Source organism: Dermochelys coriacea, chromosome 6 (assembly GCF_009764565.3).
Source record: "Dermochelys coriacea isolate rDerCor1 chromosome 6, rDerCor1.pri.v4, whole genome shotgun sequence".
NCBI classification, from domain to species: Eukaryota; Metazoa; Chordata; order Testudines; family Dermochelyidae; genus Dermochelys; species Dermochelys coriacea.
The window spans coordinates 10,893,622-10,916,625 of record NC_050073.1 but is presented as its reverse complement, the minus strand read 5'-3'; the positions used below and the strand labels follow the sequence as shown (position 1 = coordinate 10,916,625).

Here is a 23,004-nt window from a genome sequence, read left to right as displayed (position 1 = left end):
CATTTGCTGAGTAAGGCTCCGTGGTGGCGGCTGCAGCTTTTATTTTGCTCTTTCGGAGATGTGATAATTAAATGTTTGGGTGAAACTGTTTGTGCAGCATAAAGGGAAGTTTTCAAAATAAATATATATATTGGTGATGCATGGTAATGAGCTGGCCCCTCTCCTGCTCCGCCCTGGCTCTGCATTGGCATGAGCAGCACCAGGGGAGGCAGGCTGCACGGCACTGCTGCGTTATCCCTTAATGGTGCTAAAGAATGGACCTGCGGGCCCACCCTGCCCTGCGGCCCCCACCCACCCCAGTTCCCCATAATGCCCTGTGGCCCCTTCCTACCCACAGTGCCCTGTGGCCCCCACCCACCCTAATTCCCCACTGTGCCCTCCTGGCCAGGATTCAGTAGCACGTTCTCTTTCGTTTCCTTCCTCCATGAAGCCTCTCTGTGCATGGCTGAGATTGGAAAGTGGGTCAAGTGCTCCGAAGGCAGCTATTTTTGATTTTTTTTCACTCTCCAAACAACAAACATCGCACTAGAAATAATGTCACCTCCCCGTTCCGCCTGCCGGGGCCCAAGAGGGAGAGGCCAGGCACAAGGAACAATTAAAAAGCCATAGCACTTTTTTTTAAAACTGGCGTTAAAAGCAGACAGCATCTGTCTTTCCAGAGGAACATTCTGAGGATCATCTCCCCGCTGCACCTTCACACACACAGGCAGCTCTCCTTCCCCAACCTTCCAGCAGGTATCAGCGCAGCTCCACCCCAACTGCTATCTGCCAACTTTCTGGCTCTGCCACCCCACCACCCAGATCCAGGCTGTTTGGCTTCCCGTGATTTATGGCTGGGGGAAGCTGGCGTGTGGAATATCGAGAAGGGCCGAGGATGTTTACATTCACAAACAAGGGAGTTAAGCAGCGATACTGCCACATTAATAAGTAAAGCCCTGCGGCCGGGAGCCAAATTAATAAACCAGGCAGCCTGGGAGGAAGTGAGATAAATTGAAGAGCTCCCCGTTCAGTGGTAACTGGGCCTGGGGCCAGGTTCAAAAACGCTTCAGCCAGTCGCACAAGAGAAACAAGGACTCGCTGGGAGGGGAAGGACAGCCCTGGCCGCTGCCTGGGCCCAGCTCTTCATGCTGCCTGAGGATAACGAGAAGGGATAGAGAGCTAGTTGGCTGGCTCAGTGGGGTTAGGGAGCCGTGGAGTGATTAGCTGCCTGGGGTGAAGGGTGGCTTCCTCGTCCTGAAGATTCTGCTGCTGTTCCCCCTCCCAACACCCTCCCTCCCTCAGAAGCGTCCTGTTCCCAGTACCCAGGCCAGTGCCCTGGAAGGTGACGGAGTTCTGCCTGTGTAAGCACTGCAGGGACAGATCCGTGCCCAACCAGTGCCCAACCAGCACTGAGGACAGAGGGAGGAATCCTCTCCCAAGGTCACAGAGCCACAGCCCCTAGCAGGTGCCCTCGGTAGGCCGAAGATCCATGCCATGGTGGGGAGAGTCTCCTTGCACTCCCCAGCTGCCCATGTATCTATCTGTCTCTCATGAACCATAGTTACCCCCCGTCTGCCAGCCAGCTATCCTCCTACCTATCTGCCCTCCCTCACCCAGGCATCCAGCCCGCTATGCTGAGAGAGCATTGCCTGGCCGGCAGCAAAAAGGGCAGTGCCTCCCCTCCATCCAATCCAATGGAGATGCAGGAAGAGCTGGGCCAGTAAAGGAGTATCTCTGTGTTATAGCAGCAGCAGCACCTGACCACTCGCTCTCCTCCCCTGCCTCATCTACTCCAAGTCCTGTCTGGCTAAAGGGAAAGAGCCCTGGCAGGTCCACCAGCTTCTCCGGGCTAATGAAAGTTAATGCAGCCACTGCTGCCATGTGCCACCTGTCGGGAGCCTTCTGTGGGGTCCAGGAGCAGCAGCTGATGAGGATGGAAGGTCACAGCCGCCGCAGTCCGTCAGTATGCACGCGCCGGGGAGCGCAGGCAGCACAGAATGCTAACAAGCAAGTCCGCTATTCCAACAGGCTAAATTTAGAAGCAAAAGCAAGAAGGTGAAACCCTCTCACCTCCTCCCCAAACACAGCTGAAACATGCCCAGCCTGTCCGCATCCAGCTGCCGGCTCACTCACTCCTGTAATGCTGGTTTGTCAGGGAGGCTGGATCCAGAGACGCTGTGAGGGCCTCCTGGCCATTGGCTGTCTGGCTACTCTAATTACAGCATCAAGGCCAGGGGATCGCCCTCCTGGTTCATGGCATGGCCCATATTTTCATCCTGAGATTGTCTCAGGGGCACCTGCCCTCCCAGGTGCAACAGCCCTGTGCAACACCAGCCTCCCTGCCACAGAGCAGTGACCCGAGGAAACATATTGAATGTGTTTCTAGCTTCATTTAATGCAACTGAATAAGGAGGACAAAGAGCAGCAGCATTACCCGATGGCCCATGCACAAATGCTCCCCAGATCGCAATTTTGGAACCTCTGGTATGACTTCTGTTCCATTTCCTGCAGCGCCCCCAGCTGGGAGAAGCTCGCACAGCAATAGCTGGGAGCTCTCCCACAGCCACCACTCCCTACAGCACCCCCTGCTAGGAGAGACTGGGCCTGAAGTACCCAGGAGTTCCCACCACAGCCAGCACTCCAGTGTTGCTGTGTCCTACAGTGGCTTGTGCCGGCTCTCCCTTTGCTCGCTGTGGCTGCTGAGCCAGTCCGAGCGCATCTGGCAGATACCCTGGGGTAGGGTAGCTAGCATGTGGTGGCCCTTCTGATTCAGCATGACTTCAGGCTCCTCCATGCCCCAGAGATGAAATCACAGCCCCCCACCCCAAGAGCTGGACACAGGGTTGTGAGTTCCCTGCCTCCTTGAAGAGGCACTCGGCGTGGAAAGGACTGCGCTCAGGGGCAGGACCTGAGGAAAGGATTGGGATGAAGGGGAGGAAGGAGGCCCGGGAGGGGGGGAGTGGGGAGCCCTTCTCCCGTCCTGCTGGCCAAGTTTGGGAAATCAAATTCCAATCTTGCCCTGTGACTTTGGCGGGACAGGTGCCAGGGAGCAGTGTCAGGAATTGGCTGTCACAGAGCATCTCCGTTGCACTCCTGGCAAAGAACCCTCCACTTCACTTCCGCGTGGATCAGGCTGCTGATTCCTCCTGTTGGGCTTGTGGCAGCTGGGCACAAGGTGTGACCTGCCCATCTGGTAGTCAGCAGGCCAGGCCAGGCCAGGATTACATGGGGATGCTAGCCAGAGAGAACTAGCCAGGGTCTGCCCCCATCCAGCAGCCTGCCCAAAGAGTCCCCTTTCAGTTCACTGCAGCCCAGTCCCACCTGCCCCTGTGGAGAGAGATGCTGGATGTTGCAGCAGAGCGTGCCCTTTGGGAGAGCCTGAGATGTGAGTGCCCTCTCCCCCGCTGGTCAGTGTCCTGTCTGCAGCATGCGGGCCTGCAGTCCAGGAATGGGAGCCATTGCGCAAGGCTGCCTCGAGGGGAGGCATGAGGGTGGTTGCGCCTGTGTTCCTGGGGACCCAAGCTCCTGCCCTCAGAGACGCTCACCCCGCTCCACAATGCCCAGCTGCCCTCAGACCTTGGCAGATGGAGCAGTCACTTCTGTGGCCGAGGGAGCCAGGGGTTGGCCAGCTGGGCACTGTGTCTCCACAGCACAATGAGCCAGAGCCCCAGCGGCTACATGGCAGTTGTTGGATCTGCACACGTTCGCACCAGCTGGTGGTGTGGCCCCGTCTCCTTGATACAGGGAGCAGGCTTGCCCAGCTAGAGTTTCCCAACAGAGCCAGCTATGTGGCTCGCCAGCACTGACTGGTGAGCACCTGCCCAGCTCCTGGCAGGGAGAAGCTACTGCTGCACAGACCAGCCTGTGCTGAAGCATTGGAGGAGTGAGCTGCTCCCCGCACCATACCTCAGCAGGTGGCTGACGGGGCCACCAGGCAGCTGCCTACTACCAGCCTGCCTGATGTGACAGGCCTGGCACTCTCACCCTCCCCATTGGCACAAGCGGCACCCTGCCGTGGCTGGACTGATGCTGCTGGCCTGGGAGAGGTAGACGGGGCCCAGCTCTGGCAGGACAGGAAGGGCTCAGAGAACAGAGAGAGTTCAGAGAATGCAGGAGGAGGGGGGAGAGGAGAGACACAGCTTCACCTCCAGCACAGGGATCCAGGTCCTTCATAGCCCGGCCCATGGCCTGACATGACGGAAGGGCTGAGAAGGAGGAGGAGGGCATGGAACAAAGGGGCAGAGAATCGGACAAAGGGGAGACACCTCATAGCCTGGCCCTGGAGGAATGGTAGGCTCAGCCAAGCGATGTAATGGGTTGGGGAGATAACAAGTAGGCTCTAGGATTTGTTATTATCTCTGTGCTAGTAGCTCTTAGAGGCCCCACACCAAGCTTGCTGGCCCATTGCCAGGCGCTGCACAGACACAGAGTCAGAGTCAGCCCCTGGCCTGAAGAGCTTACAGCCTGAATGGACCCAGGGAGCATCACAATCACCTTTTACAGATGGGGCACTGAGGCCCAGACCCTCAAAGCTGTTTAGGCTTCTAACTCTCATAGGAGATGAAGTGACCTGACCCACAGTCAGTCACACAGGGTAAAGAATTGAATCCAGATTTTCTGCATCCCCATCCTGTGCCTTAAGCACAAGATCCAACTAGCTGGAGTCACAGCTGGTGAGCTGCAGCCTTTCCTGGGCCCAGCAGGAGGCACTCTGTCTGTGGGCATTGACCATGCAGTGGGTGCAGACCAGCAGTTCAGGTTCATCTCATCCCCATGCTGGTCTGCACCGGCACCCTGCTCATCAGTGTCTGTGGAGGGGAATTTTTTGCTCTTGACCAGGTACCGTGGCCATGCGGTTAGCCCACCCTTACTCAGTTTCCCTGTACCCATGCCACTGAGGTGCCCACCAGTGATTGTCCCAAGCTGAACAGTTGCCTCACTCAGTCCCTGCTGTCTTATCTAAAAGCAGATGTGATGGGCAAAGGGGGGAGCAGGGCGAGGAAAGCGTGACGGACAAAGTAGGTTAAGATAGAAAGGTGGCTAGATGCGTACTGAGGAAAGGGAAGCCAGCCTGCAATGGCTGTCCCAGCATGTCAGATAAAAGAGCTCCTCTTGGCCCACCCATCATCAGCGATGCCATGTGTCTCGCTCAGCTCAGGAAGTGTGCACGTCTGTCCTAGATTGGCACATAGGTCAGATTCAGCTGGAAGCAGATCCAGCTCCCATTGAATTCGGTGCAAGTTGCATCTCCTTTGACCTCCCCCAAAGACCCGTCCCTTTGTAACCAAGGTAACCAGTTATCCCTTGTATCATCCACCCCAAATCACTTACATCTAACTCATGCTTCACTCCAGCTCTCAAGTATGAACAACAACTAGACGTCTCTTGAAGTGCCCACTTCTAATCCTGCTGGGATGGTCATTAGGCTCCTTCATGGCTCTGTTCCCTTTTGCACCATCCCAGGGGCAGAGACCAGGATCTATCCCTATATTCTGCTACAGTCCTAAATGTGGTGTCAAGTTGTCACTGTACTTGGTTTTCAGCATTGCACTGGAAAGAACTCCACTGGCTTGAGCTTGAAACCTCCTTGGATGGGAACATTTTGATGAATGGAGTTCACTGGAGGCCGTGCTGGCCGAGCCCCCACCCCCTTCACTCCTGAGTAGTTCCAATAATGGAGCCTGCGGACACTGCAGCCTGCTCTTGGCAGAGTCTGCGCCATTCTGGAACCTGCATCATTTAACGACAGAGCTTACGGGCGCCTGGAACGCGAGAGGTTCACAAGACAGCGTTTCCACATGCTGCAGGCCACTCCGACCGTGTCTGTAGCCTCCTCTAATCTGGACCTTTTGAACAATGGAGCTCAGAGATCTCATGAGCTGGGCCGGGGGTGTTTGCAGCCTTGTTGAACTGCAGTGGCTGGGCTGAGGGAGTGTGGCAGGCTTGGGAGCAGCTTAAACCCAAACTGGTTGGCTGATGAAGGTGATAAAGTCTCCAAGTTGTGCTGCTAGCAAAGACAGGAGCTCACCTGCTGGACCTTATGCTCTGCCAGCAGTTGTAGAGCTCTGGAGATGATGAATTCAGCCCGATGTTGGCAAAAGTTATCAGCTCAGCTGGATCCTGGCAAAGTTCTCCGAAGTTCAGACATTTGTGGTGACTGGCTCCAAAGTTAACCACCTGGCCTTCTAAGGCACGTTCAAGGATATGTGCTGTTGTGGAGGGCACTTGGAGTTTCTAGGCCAAGCCATTTCTGGGGAGGTGCCTTCCCAAAAATAAGTCAGGAGGAAAACATCTCCATTTGAACCTCTTGTGGCTGTCTGAGTGACCTCCAGAAATCTCTCCTCTGCCGGGAGACCACACAGGAGAAAGCAGAAGCAGAACTGAGGCGTTTCTGAGGAGCACAGAGGGAGATCAAGGACTGAGGCTTAGGATGGAGAAAGCAAACCACAACCTAGCTATGAAGTCACTACACTGCCGTGGCTCCATAAATGAGCCCCTTCCCCCCCCCCCATGGGCAGCATTTCTCATGGTGATTAACAGGTTGTGATTCTCCCCAGGCTTTTTCTTAATTTCTGGGCAGATTACCCACAACTAACCGCAATGAACAATGCATGTATGTGGCTGCCTGGAGAGCTCACAGGGACAGTGCAGGTGGGGTGAAAGGTCTTGGGGGAGAAAGAGCGGTCAGTCTGAGAAGTGAGCTGTAGCTCACGAAAGCTTATGCTCAAATAAATTTGTTAGTCTCTAAGGTGCCACAAGTACTCCTTTTCTTTTTTGCAAATACAGTCTAACACGGCTGCTACTCTGAAACCAGTCTGAGTCCATATTTCACATTGCTAGCCTACCCTTCCCCGCCACGGAATCCCTTCCCTTACCCTGATCAGACTGGTCATTCTCCAACTCTCTGTTGTCCCCTCAATCCAGTCCTTCTTTCCAGATCCAAATTGTTGACTCTCCTACCCACAAACACCCCTGCCTTATCCCACTGTCACCTCCACCTTCAGTCCAGACCCAGATTCCTTCACACACACATCTGCTGCTGTGCTGCTCTCCATCGTCTCGCTCTGATCTAGATCCAAATTCTCTTCTGCTGTTCGTCCCCACCTTGACCTAGATCCAAATTCTCTCCTGCCCCATCCTGCTCTATCTGTGTGCCTGGAGCCAGCTCCCTTCCTCCCCTCTCCCCCCGCTGCTGTCCTGTTTTCTCCCACCCCTACATCCAGAGCTCCTGTTGGATCCGGAGCACCCCATATGTTTGCTACTCTCTCTTGTCCCCTCTCCCCCGCCCCCGCCAAGCATATTTCATGCAGCTGAGGCTTAAAAATACCCCTGGCGGCCTCTCACTTTTCTTAGATGGGTTCCCCCTAGAGCTGTGAGGGGGGGCCCTTTACCTGCACCTGTGTGGGATGGTGTCATCCACTAATTGTTTGCTAATCAGCATTAATTGTACTCTTGTCTGCCCTGGAATCGCACAGCACGTTGAACCTGTCATCGGAAATCACTACCAAGTGGCCTTATTATCAAGCCCCAATTAGGAACAAATGCACATTTCATTATCTTGTGACATGGGTTGTTTTTTTTCTGTAAACTTAATTAATTAAAGTGCAATTAATCCTAAAATTGCTGTTCCTCCCCTGCTGCGGATGTGATGGGGCAGCAGAGAGGAAGGCCGGGTTTGGAGACTGGCTCTCTGTCTTGTGTTCATGAAGCAGAAGCAGTAGGGGGGTACAGGTCATCCAAACTAACTCCTTGGAAGCGCTCCATTGTGATGGCTAAGCAAGGATCATTCTGGGGCATGTCTTTCCCATGATGCTCTCTGTCTGTTTCAGATGTCTAGAGAAACACACTAGAAACATTAAGAGTTTGACCAATTTCAGGATTTTTCCAAGCAAAGGCAAGTGGGCAGCTGAAGAGAATGACAAACTGGAAGCCACAAAAGAGCAAAAACTAGGTCAGAACACACCTGACAATCCAGGACATGAGACTTAATCATGGCCTCATCCAACGAATGTCCCCCAAAATCCAGCATCCATCTTCAGCTGCACATTCCCCTCACCCTGCAGACAGTGGGCTGATAGAGATGGCACCAGGAAAAGCTCTGGCTGGCCTCATGGGCAACCTGTTGGTTCAAGAATTAGTCACATTAAATAGACATTATTCAGGGTGGGGTGGAGGAGTTTGTGCACTTAAGTCACATGGTCTTGTTTTTTCTTCCTGATTAGATGACTGTTTTAAAACAGGTATCTGTCAGTGGACGAGAGGATTGCTTTGTGTTTAGGGGACTAGACTAGGATGCTGGGGACCTGGGTTCAATTCTTGGCTCTATAACAGGTTCCTTGTGGGACCTTGGGAAAGTCACTTGGCTACCATCACATTAGCCAGGAAAGTGTTTATATCATAACCATAATGAGAGCCAGATGGATAGTGAGAACACTGATCTGCAGCAAATGAAACCTGTGAGTCTGATTACCGCTGGTACCTGGGGCTCACAGGGGGCAGGCTGGCCTGAAAAAAATTAACAAACCCCAGACAATTCACAGGTTTTAGCACGAGCGAGCCTGTGTCCAAAAATTCAGTCGGAAACTTCTTGGCTCCGACCCCTTGATGTATCTCCCTTCTTTTCCCATAGGGTAAACGTTATAAAAATTCCCTGGAGACGGTGGGGACCCCGGATTCCAGCCGAGGGCGCAGCGAAAAGAAAACCATCAAGTAAGTGCCATGGGACAGCGCGGGAAGGGATGAAAGCCTCAGGTGCTGCCCTGGAGTGTGGTGTCTGCCCCAGACAGCTTCCCAGAAACTGGGAACTCCTGAACCCCAAACACCCCCACACACTGCCCCCTGTACACCCTGCCCCCACACAGCCATGACAATCCACCAACACCCGCATGTCCCTACACTCTGTGCCCCATTCACCCTGCCCCCACACAGCCTTAACACTCCACCAACACCCACACATCCCCACGCACTGTGCCCCATTCACTCTGCCCCCACACAGCCTTAACTCCACCAGCACCCGCACATCCTCACACTCTATGCCCCATACATCCTACCCCCACACCGTATTGACAGTCCACCAACACCCACACATCCCCACAAACCGCGCCCCTGTACACACTGCCTCCACACAGCCACAACAATCCACTAACACCTGCACATCCCCACACACTGCACCCCATACACCGTGCTCTGACAGAGCTTTAACACCTCATCAACACCTGCACATCCCACAATCTATGCTCCATACAAACTGTCCACACAGTCATGACAGTCCAATACCCGCACATCCCCACACCCTGCCCCCACACAGCCATGACAATCCACCAACATCTGCACATCCCCGCACACTGTGCCCCATTCACCTTGCCCTCCCACAGCCTTAACACCCCACCAACACCCAAACATCCCCACACACTGTGCCCCATTCTCCTTGCCTTCCCACAGCCTTAACACCCGACCAACACCCAAACATCCCCACACACTGTTACCCATGCAACCCACCACCATACAGATTCCACACCCCTGCAACACTCACACATTCCCACACACTGTACCCCATACATCCTGCCCCCACGCAGCCAAGACAATCCATCAACACCCACACCTCCCCATACTCCTTCAATGTCCACAAACACATCCATAGACCTGGAAACTCTCAACATCCCCACACCATGATGCCTTCAAACATCCCCATGCCTCTGCACCCCACATTCCTGTGCCCCCAGACTACCCGATCACACCTCCCCCCACACTCCTGCATCCTCAGATACTCCCACGCTCAGAGACTCCACACACTTCTGCACCCCAAAATACTTCTTATAGCCCAACCCCCAAACACACCCTTGTGCCCCCAAACAAACCAGCCCACCACTGCACCCTCAAACTCTCTCACCCATCGCCTCCAGCACACACACCTCTCCAAAGGCACACAGCTGCCTAACCCCAAATGCCCCCCATCTCCTCCCCTAGCTCAGACACCTCCCTGACACACACAGCCCCCCACACCAATCAGACACCAACTCCAGACTGCCCCACTGCCTCGTGTGCACCCAGCCACAACCCACAAACTGCACTCCTCTGCCCGCAACATCACCCCTCATCTAAACATTCCAGTGCTGCCCCTGCTCATCAGCCCTGAGCGAGAACAGAGCCTACCAAAGCCTGACCAAGGTTTCATGTCTCCCTGCCCTCCTCAGGCAGCAGGCAACCACCTCCTGGGAGCCCAGAAGACTGTCCCCAGGTCTGCGAGTCCTCAGAGCTGTCTCCTCAGGGTGGGCAAAGTCAGGGCCTCGGGTCCATCATGCCAGGCTCGTAGCCATGGTGGCAGGGCTTGGCGAGGCTGTTAGGCCATCATTAGCCAGGGATCATCTTGCCCGCAGGGGATGCTGATTGACAGCCGGGGTCTGCTATAAAAGACCAGCTCCTGCAGGAGCTAGTTCCCCTGGTTATTCCTTCTTCCTGCATGGCCCAAGCTCCCCAAAGGGCAGCCAGGGCACATGGAGGGGCAGGGATCCTAGCTGCTCTCCACATTGACAGCCATTGGGGTAACCAGTTGAATCTGGGCTCCCATGCCCACCCCATCCCGACCCCGCTGGACACCTCCTTCTGCAGCAGCTTGCTTGGCTTGGACCATCCACAATGAGATTTATCCTTCTCTATTCACATCTCAGCACACAGAAGTCCCCGCTGCCCCACAGAGGGAGGGGAGACGTCTCAGGGTCCCCTCTGCCCCACAGAGGGAGGGGAGACGTCTCAGGGTCCCCTCTACCCCACAGAGGGAGGGGGAGGTGCCTCAGTGTCCCCTCTGCTGCACAGGGGGAGGGAAGACACCTCAGGGTCCCCTTTGCCCCATAGAGGGAGGGGAGATGACTCAGGGTCCCTTCTGCCCTACGGGGTGGAGGACACCTTACGTTCTCTTTGTCTCACACCAAGCGGGGGCCCTGCTGTTCACTTGGCTGTCTCCATAATGTCTCGCCCCACTCTCACGCTGAGGGTTTAAGCCCATGGTGCACTCTGCGGGGATATTGGCCACAGCCACGACCTTTCTCTTTGTTCAGAGGCCAAGACAGCATCCAAAGACAGAGACGCCGATGGGGCAGTCCCCACACCCACTCTGCAAAGGATGTGGGGCCGAGGGCTGTAATGTGTGACTGGGCTGTGCTGCAAGAAGGCTCCTAAGACGTGTGCATTTGGGTGGAGAAATGGTGTGAAGGGCTAGTGATGGGCCTGGGCTGCTGTAACATTGTGCAATGGGGCAGTGCCCACTGGGGCAGTAAGATGGGCCTTCAGGGGAACTGGGCCCTATGACTATGACTGGGCCCCAGGTGGCTCCTACCCACCCACGCCAGGACAGCGATATGGGTCAGCACTCTGCCTGTTCCCCCCACGTCCCGGAAACCTGGTGTCCCCTTCTGCGTGGGCTGCGCGGCTGCGGGGAGGTCAGCTTGCCGGGGAGGGGGCAGTCCCGGGAGGAGGAACGGGTGGATGACTGACGTACTTCAGCCTGGCGAGAGCCGTTGTCGTGTCTATCGCTCCTCCAGGCTGAGCCTGTCACCTTCCACAGCCTTCCTGAGGAGCGGCCGCTTCCAGTGGGACTGTAGCTGCTTCCTCCTCCCACCAAGCCTATGTGGTGCCTTGTGGAACTTACTCTCTTCACCAGCCGTGACCAGGGCTGCCCCTCCATGGGCCGGCCCGTGGTGCAGTTATTGTGGCACTCTGGCTGGTGGATCAAATGTGTGCACACAGGGTCCCTGAGTGCATGGGATCTTCCCTAGCATAGGCCCAAGGGTGGCAGCACCTGTCCTCATGTGGGCCAGGGGACCTTGGGCAACATGCCCCTTCACACAGTGCCCGCATGGCGGCCCCACTGCGTGCTCCAGACCTGGCTGATGTCATTGACCCTGCTGATGAGTGAAGTGATGAGTGATGAGGTCCATGGTGAGTCGCAGAGGAGTGGTGTGTAGGCTGCGCTCTGAGGAGAGGAGTCACTCAGGGGACAAAGAGCTAGCCTGAGACACGCCATCCTACACCGCAGACACTCTCCCGGTCCACTCCTCAGACACTCCACCCTCTCTCTCTGTGAGGGTCTGCCCACTTCCTAAGGGGTACACCGCCCACTTGAGACTCTTCACCCTCTCTTCTCGGGACTCAAAAGCTGCCACTTCCCAGAAGCCTCGCGGGTCTCCTAGCACCAGTGACGAGAGACTCTCCAGAAGAGCTCAGCCTCCGATGCCCAACCAGCTGGCCCTGACTGAGGGAGAGAGCTGCAAATCAGAGAGTCTTTGTCTCTCCCTCTCTCTTCCATCCTCTCTTCTCTCTTTCTCTCCCCCCCTCCCTCTTTTCCCTTCCCTGCTTCCCCTCCACTTTTTCTCTCCCTTTCCCCCTTCTTTCCACCGGGTTATGAGCAAGCCTTGTGCTCCAAGGCAAAAGGCAGTGGCCCCTGGGGCATGTGCGGCCCCCTCTACTCGGCCTTTCCTCTCTGTGTTTGGAGAGGCCATTTCATGTCAGAACCACAGGAGGACTGGAGGAATTAATGAGGGGAGGCAGGCTGAGTGCAGGCATGCAGCCTGTCGGGGACCTTTGAAGTCTCTGATGAATTTGCCGCAGTACCACTTGACTTCAAAGGTGCTGCTTGTTGGATCCCACGTACTCCAGGTCAAGCACCAGGAAGTCATTGGTGGCTCTCTGAAGTCAGGAGGCAATGGGTAGATACGGCTTGTCTCTGATCTGTCCATGGCATGAAGTGACCTATTTAGAGTCTGAAATGTACAGCCAGACAGTCACAGTGCACGCCCTGCTGAATCACGCTCCCTGGCTCCCGCTGCACTGCCAACTGGGGACTGACCTTGTCCCGCAGGATGGGACAAGAGGGTTACCCTTGGTATAGGTTTTCTAGAAGAGGAGGGTCTCACATCTGGAGCAGAGTGTCATTAGTTCTGGATCCTGCAGGGAGGGATTACACCTCTAGATCAGGGTGTCAGTTGTGGATCCTGCAGGGAGAGGTCTCACATCTGGAGCAGGGTGTCATCCGTCCTGGATTCTTCAGAGAGGAGATGCACAACTGGAGCAGGATGTCAGTAGCTCTGGATCCTGGCTGCCATCTGGAGCAGGTGTCAGTAGCTCTGGATTAGAGAGGGGCCCCACATCTGGAGCAGGGTGCTATTAACTCTGGTTCTCCACCTCTGCTGTATTAAGATGAGTCCTGGTGATGGACAATGCCTATCTAGGTGGAAGACAAACAGGGAATAAGAACCCCCTGCTGGATTCATCTGCCATCCCTCTCAGGTTTTTAGTGGCTGGTTTCAAATACTAGTCCTGTGTGTCTGTCAAGTTGCTCCCTGGGTCCCTCTCCTCTCTCCAGCTGGAGTTTCTAGCAAATCTCGGAGTGATGGCAGAACAAGTCTGACTATAGTCCTGACCCAGTGTCCCTCAGAGGCCAACCTTGGGAGATCCTGATGGACCATCACCCTAGCTTGACTCCCAACTTTATCAAATGTTCTTAGAATCTTTCCATTCCCCAAATCCCACGTCCTCCTGTGCCTCAGGAACTGGGCGTTGAGTCCTGCCAGCTCATTTCCCCCTTATCTGAAGGTGACATTCCCCACAGCATGCTGACCTCCAGTGTCTTGGAAGATGACAGTCATTCCCCAAGACTGTAGTGGATTCTGCCGCTGTCTCAATGCTAGGGGAGCTACGTTTTGCACTGCCCCATTGCCAGCTCTAGTGATTATATTGTGAGTCTTGAGCAGCTGGGGTGTTTTCCTGATGATCCCAGCTTTTGGGCTCGTGAGTCTGAGAATCTCAGCTTCTGTGGTAACACCTGCAGTGTGTTCTCAGCCCAGTAATGGTTGCCAAGAAAGCTTGAGAGCGTGACTCCCTAACGCTCCCAAACCGCCTCATTTTTAGGCCAATCTCATGCTTTTGGGGGCGTGCCTCCTGATTTCTGAATGCCTGGTGCCATCAGTTCTGCCATCATCCGGGGGGCAGGGTGCTTGGGATGTAGTGAGAACTACCTTGAAGCTGTTCCCAGGAACAGAGCAGGGAGCCTGGCGAGACATTACCAGGTTGCCGTGTCCAGCGGACTCTCCTTTAACCTGCACTCTGTCTCTCTCTCTCTCCTACCAGCTTCTGGAGGCACCTGCTCCCGTCTTTCTGCTGCTCTTTCTCCCTTTGTCCCCAGTCCATCCTCCCTCCGTGTGTGCGTGGGTGTGTATGTGTGTGGCAGGCCAATGCCGCTACCGCTGTGGCTTTTCTTTCACAGGAGGAGATGGAGCTGCTCTCCTTTCTAACCTGGCTTCTTTCTGGTTTTGTGGGGGAGGGGGTTGATTTTTTTTTCTCCTTTCTCCCCTCACAGGAATTCAGATTCTCTCTCTTGTATTTCCCTTTTCTTTCTCCCCTCTTCTCCGGCCGATGTAGTGATCTAGACAGAGACTTTTGGAATAACAATGACAACACAGTGCAGCAGAAATGGAGCTCCTATCCTCCCAAGGAGTTTATACTAAACATATCACCTTACGCCCCATATGGTGATCCACGACTTTCCCTCAAGTGAGTCTCTCGTTACCTGGTTTGATCATGTGTAGTGAGTATATGCGCAACCCACCACCCACCCACCTACCCTCTCCTCCCCTTCACCCTCCTCCTCTTCTTCTTTGCTCCACCTCTTCTCCCCACACACTCCACCCCCATGGGCAGACAGCCATGGAGACGAGCAACCCCTCCTGCCCTTCCCCCCCTTTATCTCAGTGGTTCCCAACCACTGGCATGGGTGCCAGTACTGGTACGCCAGGCCAGTTCCCTGGGCTCAGCCCCTCGCTCCCTTAGGCTCAAATCCAAGTCAGAAAGAGCATTGCCAGGGACTTCAGTGGCCCTTCACAAGGCACCGCTGCATCAGGCTGCCCCCTTTTAGGGCTGGGCCCAAGCTCCAGGGTGGGATAGAACACAGCCCACCAAATGGGAAGCAGTGGTGGGCACCAGCTGGCACAGCTGTGGCCTCGGGACCTTATCCAAAGCTCATGCCAGCTAATGGGAAGCTTGCCATTGACTTGGCGGAGGTTCGGCTCAGGCCCTTCGCCTGCTAGACTGGAACAGCTGCCCCAATGGATTGGGAACCACTGCCTTAAGTGACTCGCTGAGAGAGGCTAGCACGCCCATCCCGCTGCCCCAGGTCCCCTCTGCTCTCCCTCCCCCACCCCTTCTCTGCAGCACAGGATGGGGTTGCGCGTTTGGGTCCCCCCTCAGCGTGTACTCTGCATTTGCACTGTGTGGTGGTGACTCTGGTGCTGGTAAGCTCTCACTAACATGGCTTTTCTCTCCCTCTGCCTGTACTGGTGCCTCTCCTAACAGTTTTCTCCATTGTTTAACCCCTCGTTGTCTATGGAGATAACGTAACTTTGCTGCCATCACACACTCACTACCGAGCCGGGGCCGCCTGTTGTTTTTTCTCTCCTCTCCCTGTTGCCGAAGGCTCCCTGTCAGCCCTTTCTTTTGCAGTGCTGATGTCTCTCTTTCTCTCTCTGTCTGTCTGTCTCTTGTCTGTCTGTCTCTCTCTTTCTCTCTCTCTCTCTTTCTCCCCCCACGTGTGGCCTCCTCCCCGCCACCCCCCCTCATGCCCATCCTGGTGGATCTGGCTCACCCCAGTGGCTCTCTGCTGTCGGGCACTAAGTTGGCCACCTCTTCTGCTTCGGGGTTGGCGGGGGAGCGAGAAGGACGCCCGGGGGAGAAGCAGCAGCTCCACGAGGACGGCATGAAGAGCAGCCTGTCTGCCCACAGCGAGCCCAGCAATGGGAAGAGGGAGAGAGGCCGATGGCACACGGTGCAGAGCCACCTAGCAGCAGGGAAGCTCAGCCTATCCAAGTGAGTGAGAGTGCTTCACAGGCTCGTCCCGGCCCCACGAGGCACTGCAGCATGGGGTCCAGCAGAGCACAGGGTTTGGTGAATATCCTGCTGTTTGAGTGACTTATCCCCCCCACTGGGGTCAGGCAGGGGGTACAGGAGAATGTGGGGTCATGTGAGAGGACTACCCCACCCCAGTGGGATCAGACAGGGCAGTCTGGAATGTCTGAGATGGCAGGAAACACTTTGCCACTGATGGGGATTTAACCCCCATGTGTGATGAGAATCCTCTTGATCCTTGGTGAAATATTGTAATTATCTCCATTGCGGTAGCATCTGGGGGACCCCAGTCAGAACCCAGGGCCCCAGTGTGGAATCCCTGTCATTGGAGAGCAGGTTTGACAACCACCTGTCAGCACTCATCTAGGTACACTTGGTCCTGCTTTAGCTAAGGGGGATGGACTGGATGACCTCTCGAGGTCCCTTCCAGCCCTCTATTTCTGTGATTGTGCTAGGCACTGTGCAAACAGCAAAAGACAGTCTCTGCCCCAAAGAGCTTATAATCAAAGTAGAAGGCTAGAGACAACAGGTGGGTCTAGACAGGAGAGTCTGAAGGAGGACACCGAGGTGTCTTTGTGGATGACCACAGGGAGCTTCTCCTGTGCATGAGGGAGAGAGCACAAAGGGGCCTGTCTGAACATTTAACAAGTGGGTGATGGAGGTTCTGGCAAAGTGGAAGGGGAGCCAATGTCTTGGCAGCATTGGATTGATGTTGGGTAGGATGGGGTAGGCCAGAGAAAACCTTGAAAGTGACAAGTCATTTGGGTTTGATGTGGTGGAGGAGGAGCCAGCAGAGCAGTAGAAGAAGAGGTGTGAGAACGTCAAAGCTACAAGTCTGGAAAATGATCTTTGTGGTGGTGTTTTGAATGGGAGATAAGTGGGGCAGGACTGCTTTTGTCAAGGACAGAGAGGAGGAGGTTGGTCAAGATGAGGTGGGCATGAATGAGACTATTAGAGGTGTGGATGGAAAAGTAAGGCTGGATCTTAGAAGTGATGTGCAGGAGAACGTGTAGACCCAGCCTGGATGTGAGGACCTACAGAAAGGGCGGAGGCAAATATGACGCCTATATTACAGACCTAGGCAACAGGAATGATGGTGGGGTTGTCCATAGCGATTGAGAGAGGAGCGTGAGGAGAGGCCTTAGGGAGTGGGGTTGGGTGGCTGGTAATTAATTAATTTGATGTCGAAAAAGCAGGGCCCCGTCCCCATGTCACTATTCTGCCAGCTGACAGAGCTGCATCCTCTGCGGTGGGGCAGCACCCCCCGAGCAGCCCTGTGGATGTGCTTGAGTCAGTTAATCTTGGGGATACTGTCTGCTACATGGGCCTTCTATGGGTCTGGAAGGGAGATCACCTGCCCAATGCTCAGTCTCTTGGAATCAAGGCGCTCCTGAGGATCAGTGCTAGAAGTGGGGGGAGACTTACAGATACCAGGCAGGCCAGGGGTTATGCCTACATTTCTGCAAGTCTCTGCGGGTAGGGGAAGTGAGAAAGGTAGGAGGCTGCTCAGCTGGCTTTCTACCCCTTCCATGCTTAGTACCAAGCCCGGGGGGCTCTGGTATCTTACTAGTGGATTGCTCCAATGGGTGAACACTCCAATATGGAGTCATTGGTTTGTGTAAAAAGAAAAGGAGTACTTGTGGCACCTTAGAGACTAACAAATTTATTAGTCTCTAAGGTGCCACAAGTACTCCTTTTCTTTTTGCGAATACAGACTAACACGGCTGCTACTCTGAAACCTGTCATTGGTTTGTGTAGCAAAACAGCTAATGGATTGCCCCACTCTTGGGCCATCCCATTCCTACCCTTGCAGGCAGGACCATTCTTAGCCCCACCCCCATGGAGGGGGCTAATGGCAGTAGTGACTTCTTGGAGTCCATTCTATGTCCAGATTTGGCCTAACTTTTGCAATAAACTAAATTTTTGGGCCCCAAAATTTTGCTCCCTGATGTCAGAGGGGGACTTGGGGAAAATTTTGAAGAGTTATTTATTATACAAATTATCAGAGTTAGAAAAAAACAGTTTCCTTAGGATACTCGTAACTCAGTTTGGCTTAAAGGTTTTGGACCAGATTCTCGGCTGCTATAAATTGGCATAGCTCTATTCATTTACATGGAGCTACACTGATTTACATCAGATTGAGCATCTGGCACTAAATTTCTAATCTCTGTTGGTTAAACTGCCCTAGATCCAGGAAGGTACAAACTCCAATGGTGCAATATTTAACTCAGATACTATGCTGTGCTGTAATTCACTGAATAACATGTATAATTCTACACCCTAACTAGAAATACAGCAAAGTAGTCTCTCAGAAGAACATATATAGATGTATGGCGTGTTTTCACATATCATTGTGTTGAAATACATTCATTTAAAAAAAAACTAAGGAAATTCTCAGACAAAATGCTTTGTTAAGATGCCAGTAAGGTTTTAATAACATATTCCAATACGTCATTTAAAATTTTGTTAGAGTCTTATTGTTATAAAGAATAATTTGAAAGCCAGGAAACTGTAAGTTAATATTCAATTTACAAAAAAAGAAAAAAAAGAAAGAAACTGGAAATTCAGAGTTAAGGTTCCATAAATAACCTTAATTCTGTACCTGAACAATCTTCTGTATCCCCAAGACATCTTTCCAATGGCCCTTTCCATACATTTCCTATATGAGCTACATGCCCCTACTATAGAGATCCCTTTCTGATTTATGATATGCAAATTGCATTATCGCTGCATTGAAACAACATACCCAGCTACAATCCTTCCTCAAATCCATGCTCCTGAATTGTGTCAGGCAGAGCACCTACCTCCTACTCATCTGATACAGAGTAAAGATCTCTCCTTCCCACCCACAAATGCCCACTGGAGCAAGACAGGACAACACTCATATCACACTTTCTATATATGGTCCCCAGACACATTACCTGTTCCAGAGAGGACTAGCTCAGGTGTTAAGATACCATGGGGGTTGGAGTAGTGATGGATGGATGGATAGATGGAAGGATGGATATATGCATCTGAGGTGGGATGGATGTATGAATGTGCATAAGGATAGATAGATAGATACATAGATAGATAGATAGATAGATAGCAGGGTGTAGCTAGCTAACTAGATAGATAGATAGATTTGACAAACTTTTGAAAATGACTTGAAGCACTTGGCACAGACACCAATCTATGATATGTGGTTAGTTCATTTAAGAGTGAGAAATGAGGCAGAGTTAGGGTGTTTGAGAAAATTTAGCTCTGAATTTCTAGACTGTAATGTCTTTGCATTGTCATGAATTTCCCTTTGTCTTTGTCTTTACTGCTTTTTTAAATACGATGTCCCTGTTTTAAGAAGGTTTCTAGCAGAGGGAATGATCTGCCTTACAGACCTGGTTGTATCTTAATGAAGTTCCTTTTGTTGGGGAGTAACACAGCCGCTCCTGTAGCTAACACCTGCCCTTGTGATGGGGCTCTCCATTGCATTGTGTGTCTGGAGGAGGTCGACCTTCACTTGCTTGTGCCATAGGAATAGCAGTATCACGGGGGCGGGAGTAGGTACTAGCAGATGCCAGAGTGCCAGGTGTGCTTGATGCCAGGTTTGTACAGTTCCCTCTGCATCAGAAGCGGCTCCCATGCGTCAGTTACTGCTGATAGAAATTTATATATTCCACTGGCTCAGGGCCCAGAGCAGCCAATTTTAGTTTCCTGTGACTGAGAGGTTGTAAATTGGACTAATTTAGGATTTGATAAAAAAACTGAAATGCGGTCACCGAGCATGGAAGCGAAGGCAGCGGCTGGGAAAGGCCCATCTCTGCTTCATACCAGGCAGCACAGGGGCCACGCTTGGGGACTCATCACCCAGATGGCGTTGCTCCTTCCGAATCACATTTGCCAAGGAACCCAAAAATATATGCCAAGCCAGAGGCAATGCCAGCTGGGTGACACACCTCTCCAGGGCACCTGGGTCTTTGAGGCGGGCTTTCTGCTTATTCAGGACTTCACTTTTTCTCTTTCCCTTTACTCTTTCTTGATCTCTCTCTTTCTCGATCTTTCTTTTTTCTCTCCCTCTCTCCTTTCTGCTCTCTGCGTGATGCACGAAGGCACAGCTTCACCATTGTGTTTCAGTCATAATTACAGCCCAAACCCACATGGAAAGTAGACAGAGTTTTCCTGCTGCTGCCATGGTGGAAGCGATTCCCCCAGGGCCCGGCTGGTATGTGCCACGGAGGTGGCATCTGCTGCCACTGTGGCTGGGCTGTTCTTCCTTTGTACCCTTGGGAAGCATGCAGGGTCTTAGGTTTGAAATGACCATCAGAGTGGATGGTGAATACCCTGGCCTCAGCCCAGCCGGCTGCTACAGGGATGTCTCAGCCGAAGGCATGACCTCATGGCAGGAGCAGAGCTGGGGGACAAAGAGGTTAGTTGGGTCCTGGCCACATGCTCCTCTATTCAACCACATGTTTAGCTACCTGCTTCATTGACTGTTCAGCCGAGTGTCTAACTGAGTGCTCTGTATGCGTACACAGCCATGTGCTCTGCCCTGCGCCCAGCCTTGTGCTCCAGGTGCATGCTCTCATGTGACAGCCGTGTGCTCAGCGGCAGGCTTTGTCAAATATCCAGGAACTGTGTGCTCAGCTGAAGGCTCCATCATGTCTTCAGCCAGGTGCGCCATTGCATTCCCAGTTGGGGCGCTAGCCATATGATCCATTGTGTGCCCAGCTGTGGGCTACTTTGCATGCTCAGTTTTGTCTGGCTGTGCTCTACCATGTATCTGGCTGTGTGTTTATCTGAGTGCTCTACCATGTAGCTGGCTGTGTGTTTATCTGGGTGCTCTGCCATGTAGCTGGCCATGTGTTTAATCTGGGTGTTCTGCTGTGTTTATCTGGGTGCTCTACCACGTGCCTAGCTGCATGTTTAGCCATGTGATCACCTATGGGTCTGGCTGCATGGTTAGCTAGTGTACCATTTCATTGTCTTGCCATATTCTCTGTCCTGGGTCAGCCATGCGCTCTGTATCTCATGCCCAGATGAGCCCCTTTCCCCACATGGGCAGCTGGCTGTATTTTTCAGCCACCAGCCTTTCCACCAGGGTTCAAACATTGCAAAGGCCAGATCGTGACCTGGCTGTTGTCCCTTTGGAGTCAGTGATGCACCCCTGATTTACCCCGGCTGAGCATCTGGCCCTTAAATCCAGAACCATCCTGAAAGCTAAAAAACACAGATGCAAGAGACCAGCAGGCATCTTCCCCTTCTCTGCAGGACAAAGGAAAGCTTGAGTCCAGGGGCTTTCACCTCATGGCTGGGCTTTGGGCTGCCTCCCGACTGACACTGCACCATCACCAGCATGCGGGGGCCGAGGAAGGGGCAGCCAGTCAGGAGAGAGAATACTGGGAAGTCATTGCCGCACGCATGCGCCAGGCCTGACATTGCCGCTGTGCCCCAGGGAATGTGCACAGTACACTTGAGGGGCTTCTGTGGTTCTTGACCTCAGAATGTGAGTGGCTGGGAATGCGCTTTTTTCACGCCAGCTTGGCCTGAACTTCGCTGAGGAGCCTGGTCCCGGGACTTTGGAGAGCCCCCAACCTCACAGTCCCTTTCAGGGACTGAGTGGCTGCCCAGTTGCAGCCAATGGGGAGAGGGGCGTTTCTCATGTGACGGGAAGCAGCGCGGACACTGGAGGGTTCGCCTTCACGTAGCAGCCTAATTAGCTCAGAAAGGAGGTCGGCCAGCGTGCTGAGAAGGCACAGACTTCCTGCAAGCTGCGTGGGAAAGGAACGGGACAGCGGTATCCCAAACGTCGGCTCATGGGCACGGATACGCCAAGCCTTCAAAGATCGGACAGAGTGTGGGAGACATGGAGTGGGGTGGACAGGAAGGCGAGATGGCCATGGGGCAGAGAGCTTGCGCCTCTGGGAAGGCAGAGACAGGGCCAAGACCTAGAGGGACAGCTTGCTGGTTCCGAAGGCCCCTGGCAGAGAGCGCACCACGCTGGGGCATCTTCTCTCTAACTCTCTTCTTTTGCTTCCTCCAATTTTGCCCCTTCACCTTCTTCTCCTTTCTTTCCTCTCCTTTGCCCTCCCCCTCCCTAAGTTTCGAGGACTCCACCATGTCCACAGCCACTACTCTTGAGTATATCCCCACCTCAGCAGGAGACCCGAAATGCCAGCGCCCACGCACACTGATGCGCCAGCAGAGCCTCCAGCAGCCGCTGAGCCAGCACCAGAAAAGCAACCACAGCCAGCCCACCACCAGCCAGAGCCTAGGGCACCTACAGTCTCACACCAGCTCCTCTTCCAGCAGCAGCAACCCCCGGGGCTACCGGAGCGGCCAGTCGCGGCAAGGAGTCTCAGCTGGCTCCAAGCACCGGACAGCTGGCGGCCGGAGCCGCTCTAACCCTGGGAGCTGGGACCACGTGGTGGGGCAGATTCGCAACCGAGGCTTGGATGTGAAGTCCTTCCTGTAAGTTCTCTCTCTCTTCTTCCCTTTCTCGTTTGTTTCACATGCTCCTTCTTTGCTAGCCAGTGGCAGGCGTCCAATGCCATACTGGCCACTGAATTTTCCTCTCTCGTGGGCAGCGCTGCCAGCTCTTTCACTGCTCTGATCCTTATTTGCAAGTGGCAGAGGCAGCTGTTACCCTGCATGGATCTCTGTCCCCAATCCATGAGACACTGAGGAAGAGGGGGGCTCTCTCTCCTTCCTCTCCCTCCAAGTGTGTCTGGGGAAAGGTTCTCTCCCTCCCTCCCTCTCTGCTCCCCTCAAATCCAGTCGCTTCCATTTAATGCCGTGGCTTTGTCTCACATATCCAGTAAAATCTCAGACTAAAGCATCCTGTGAATTTGGCAGCCACAGCTGGAGAGGAACTCTTGGGGCCCAGCCCTCCTGGCTCAGGGAACCAGTAAGTCCCATCCACTTCTTTCTCCTGAAGCAGGAGAACAGGCCCGTTGAGTCTGTCTTAGCAGAGCTGCTGAATCCCGGTTCCAAACCCCCACAAACTCTTGGGGAACTGCAGGTCTGGCTCCTCACTCCACAGATGCCTTACTGTCTATAGAATGGGCTGAACCAAAATCACAGATCAGATCCGGGAGAAAGTGCCTGTGCGGTCCTGGATCTGTCCCTAGGTGCAGGTGCAGACAGCACACGGTCTTGCCT

The 23,004-nt window shown here is 53.7% G+C and overlaps 1 protein-coding gene across 7 annotated transcripts in view; it reads left to right on the top strand.

The window, feature by feature from the left end:
* SYT7 (synaptotagmin 7) overlaps positions 1–23,004 on the top strand; it is a 167,091-nt gene that overhangs the window by 87,689 nt on the left and 56,398 nt on the right. For 2 of the 7 annotated variants that reach the window (XM_043516628.1, XM_038407375.2), the window contains exons 3-6: positions 8,609–8,688; positions 14,392–14,523; positions 15,616–15,831; positions 21,946–22,314. In XM_043516628.1, the coding sequence (XP_043372563.1) occupies positions 8,609–8,688; positions 14,392–14,523; positions 15,616–15,831; positions 21,946–22,314 (797 nt within the window). The remainder of the gene's footprint in view (positions 1–8,608; positions 8,689–14,391; positions 14,524–15,615; positions 15,832–21,945; positions 22,315–23,004) is intronic. The other 5 variants (XM_038407376.2, XM_038407378.2, XM_038407377.2 and 2 more) reach the window with 5 other exon arrangements.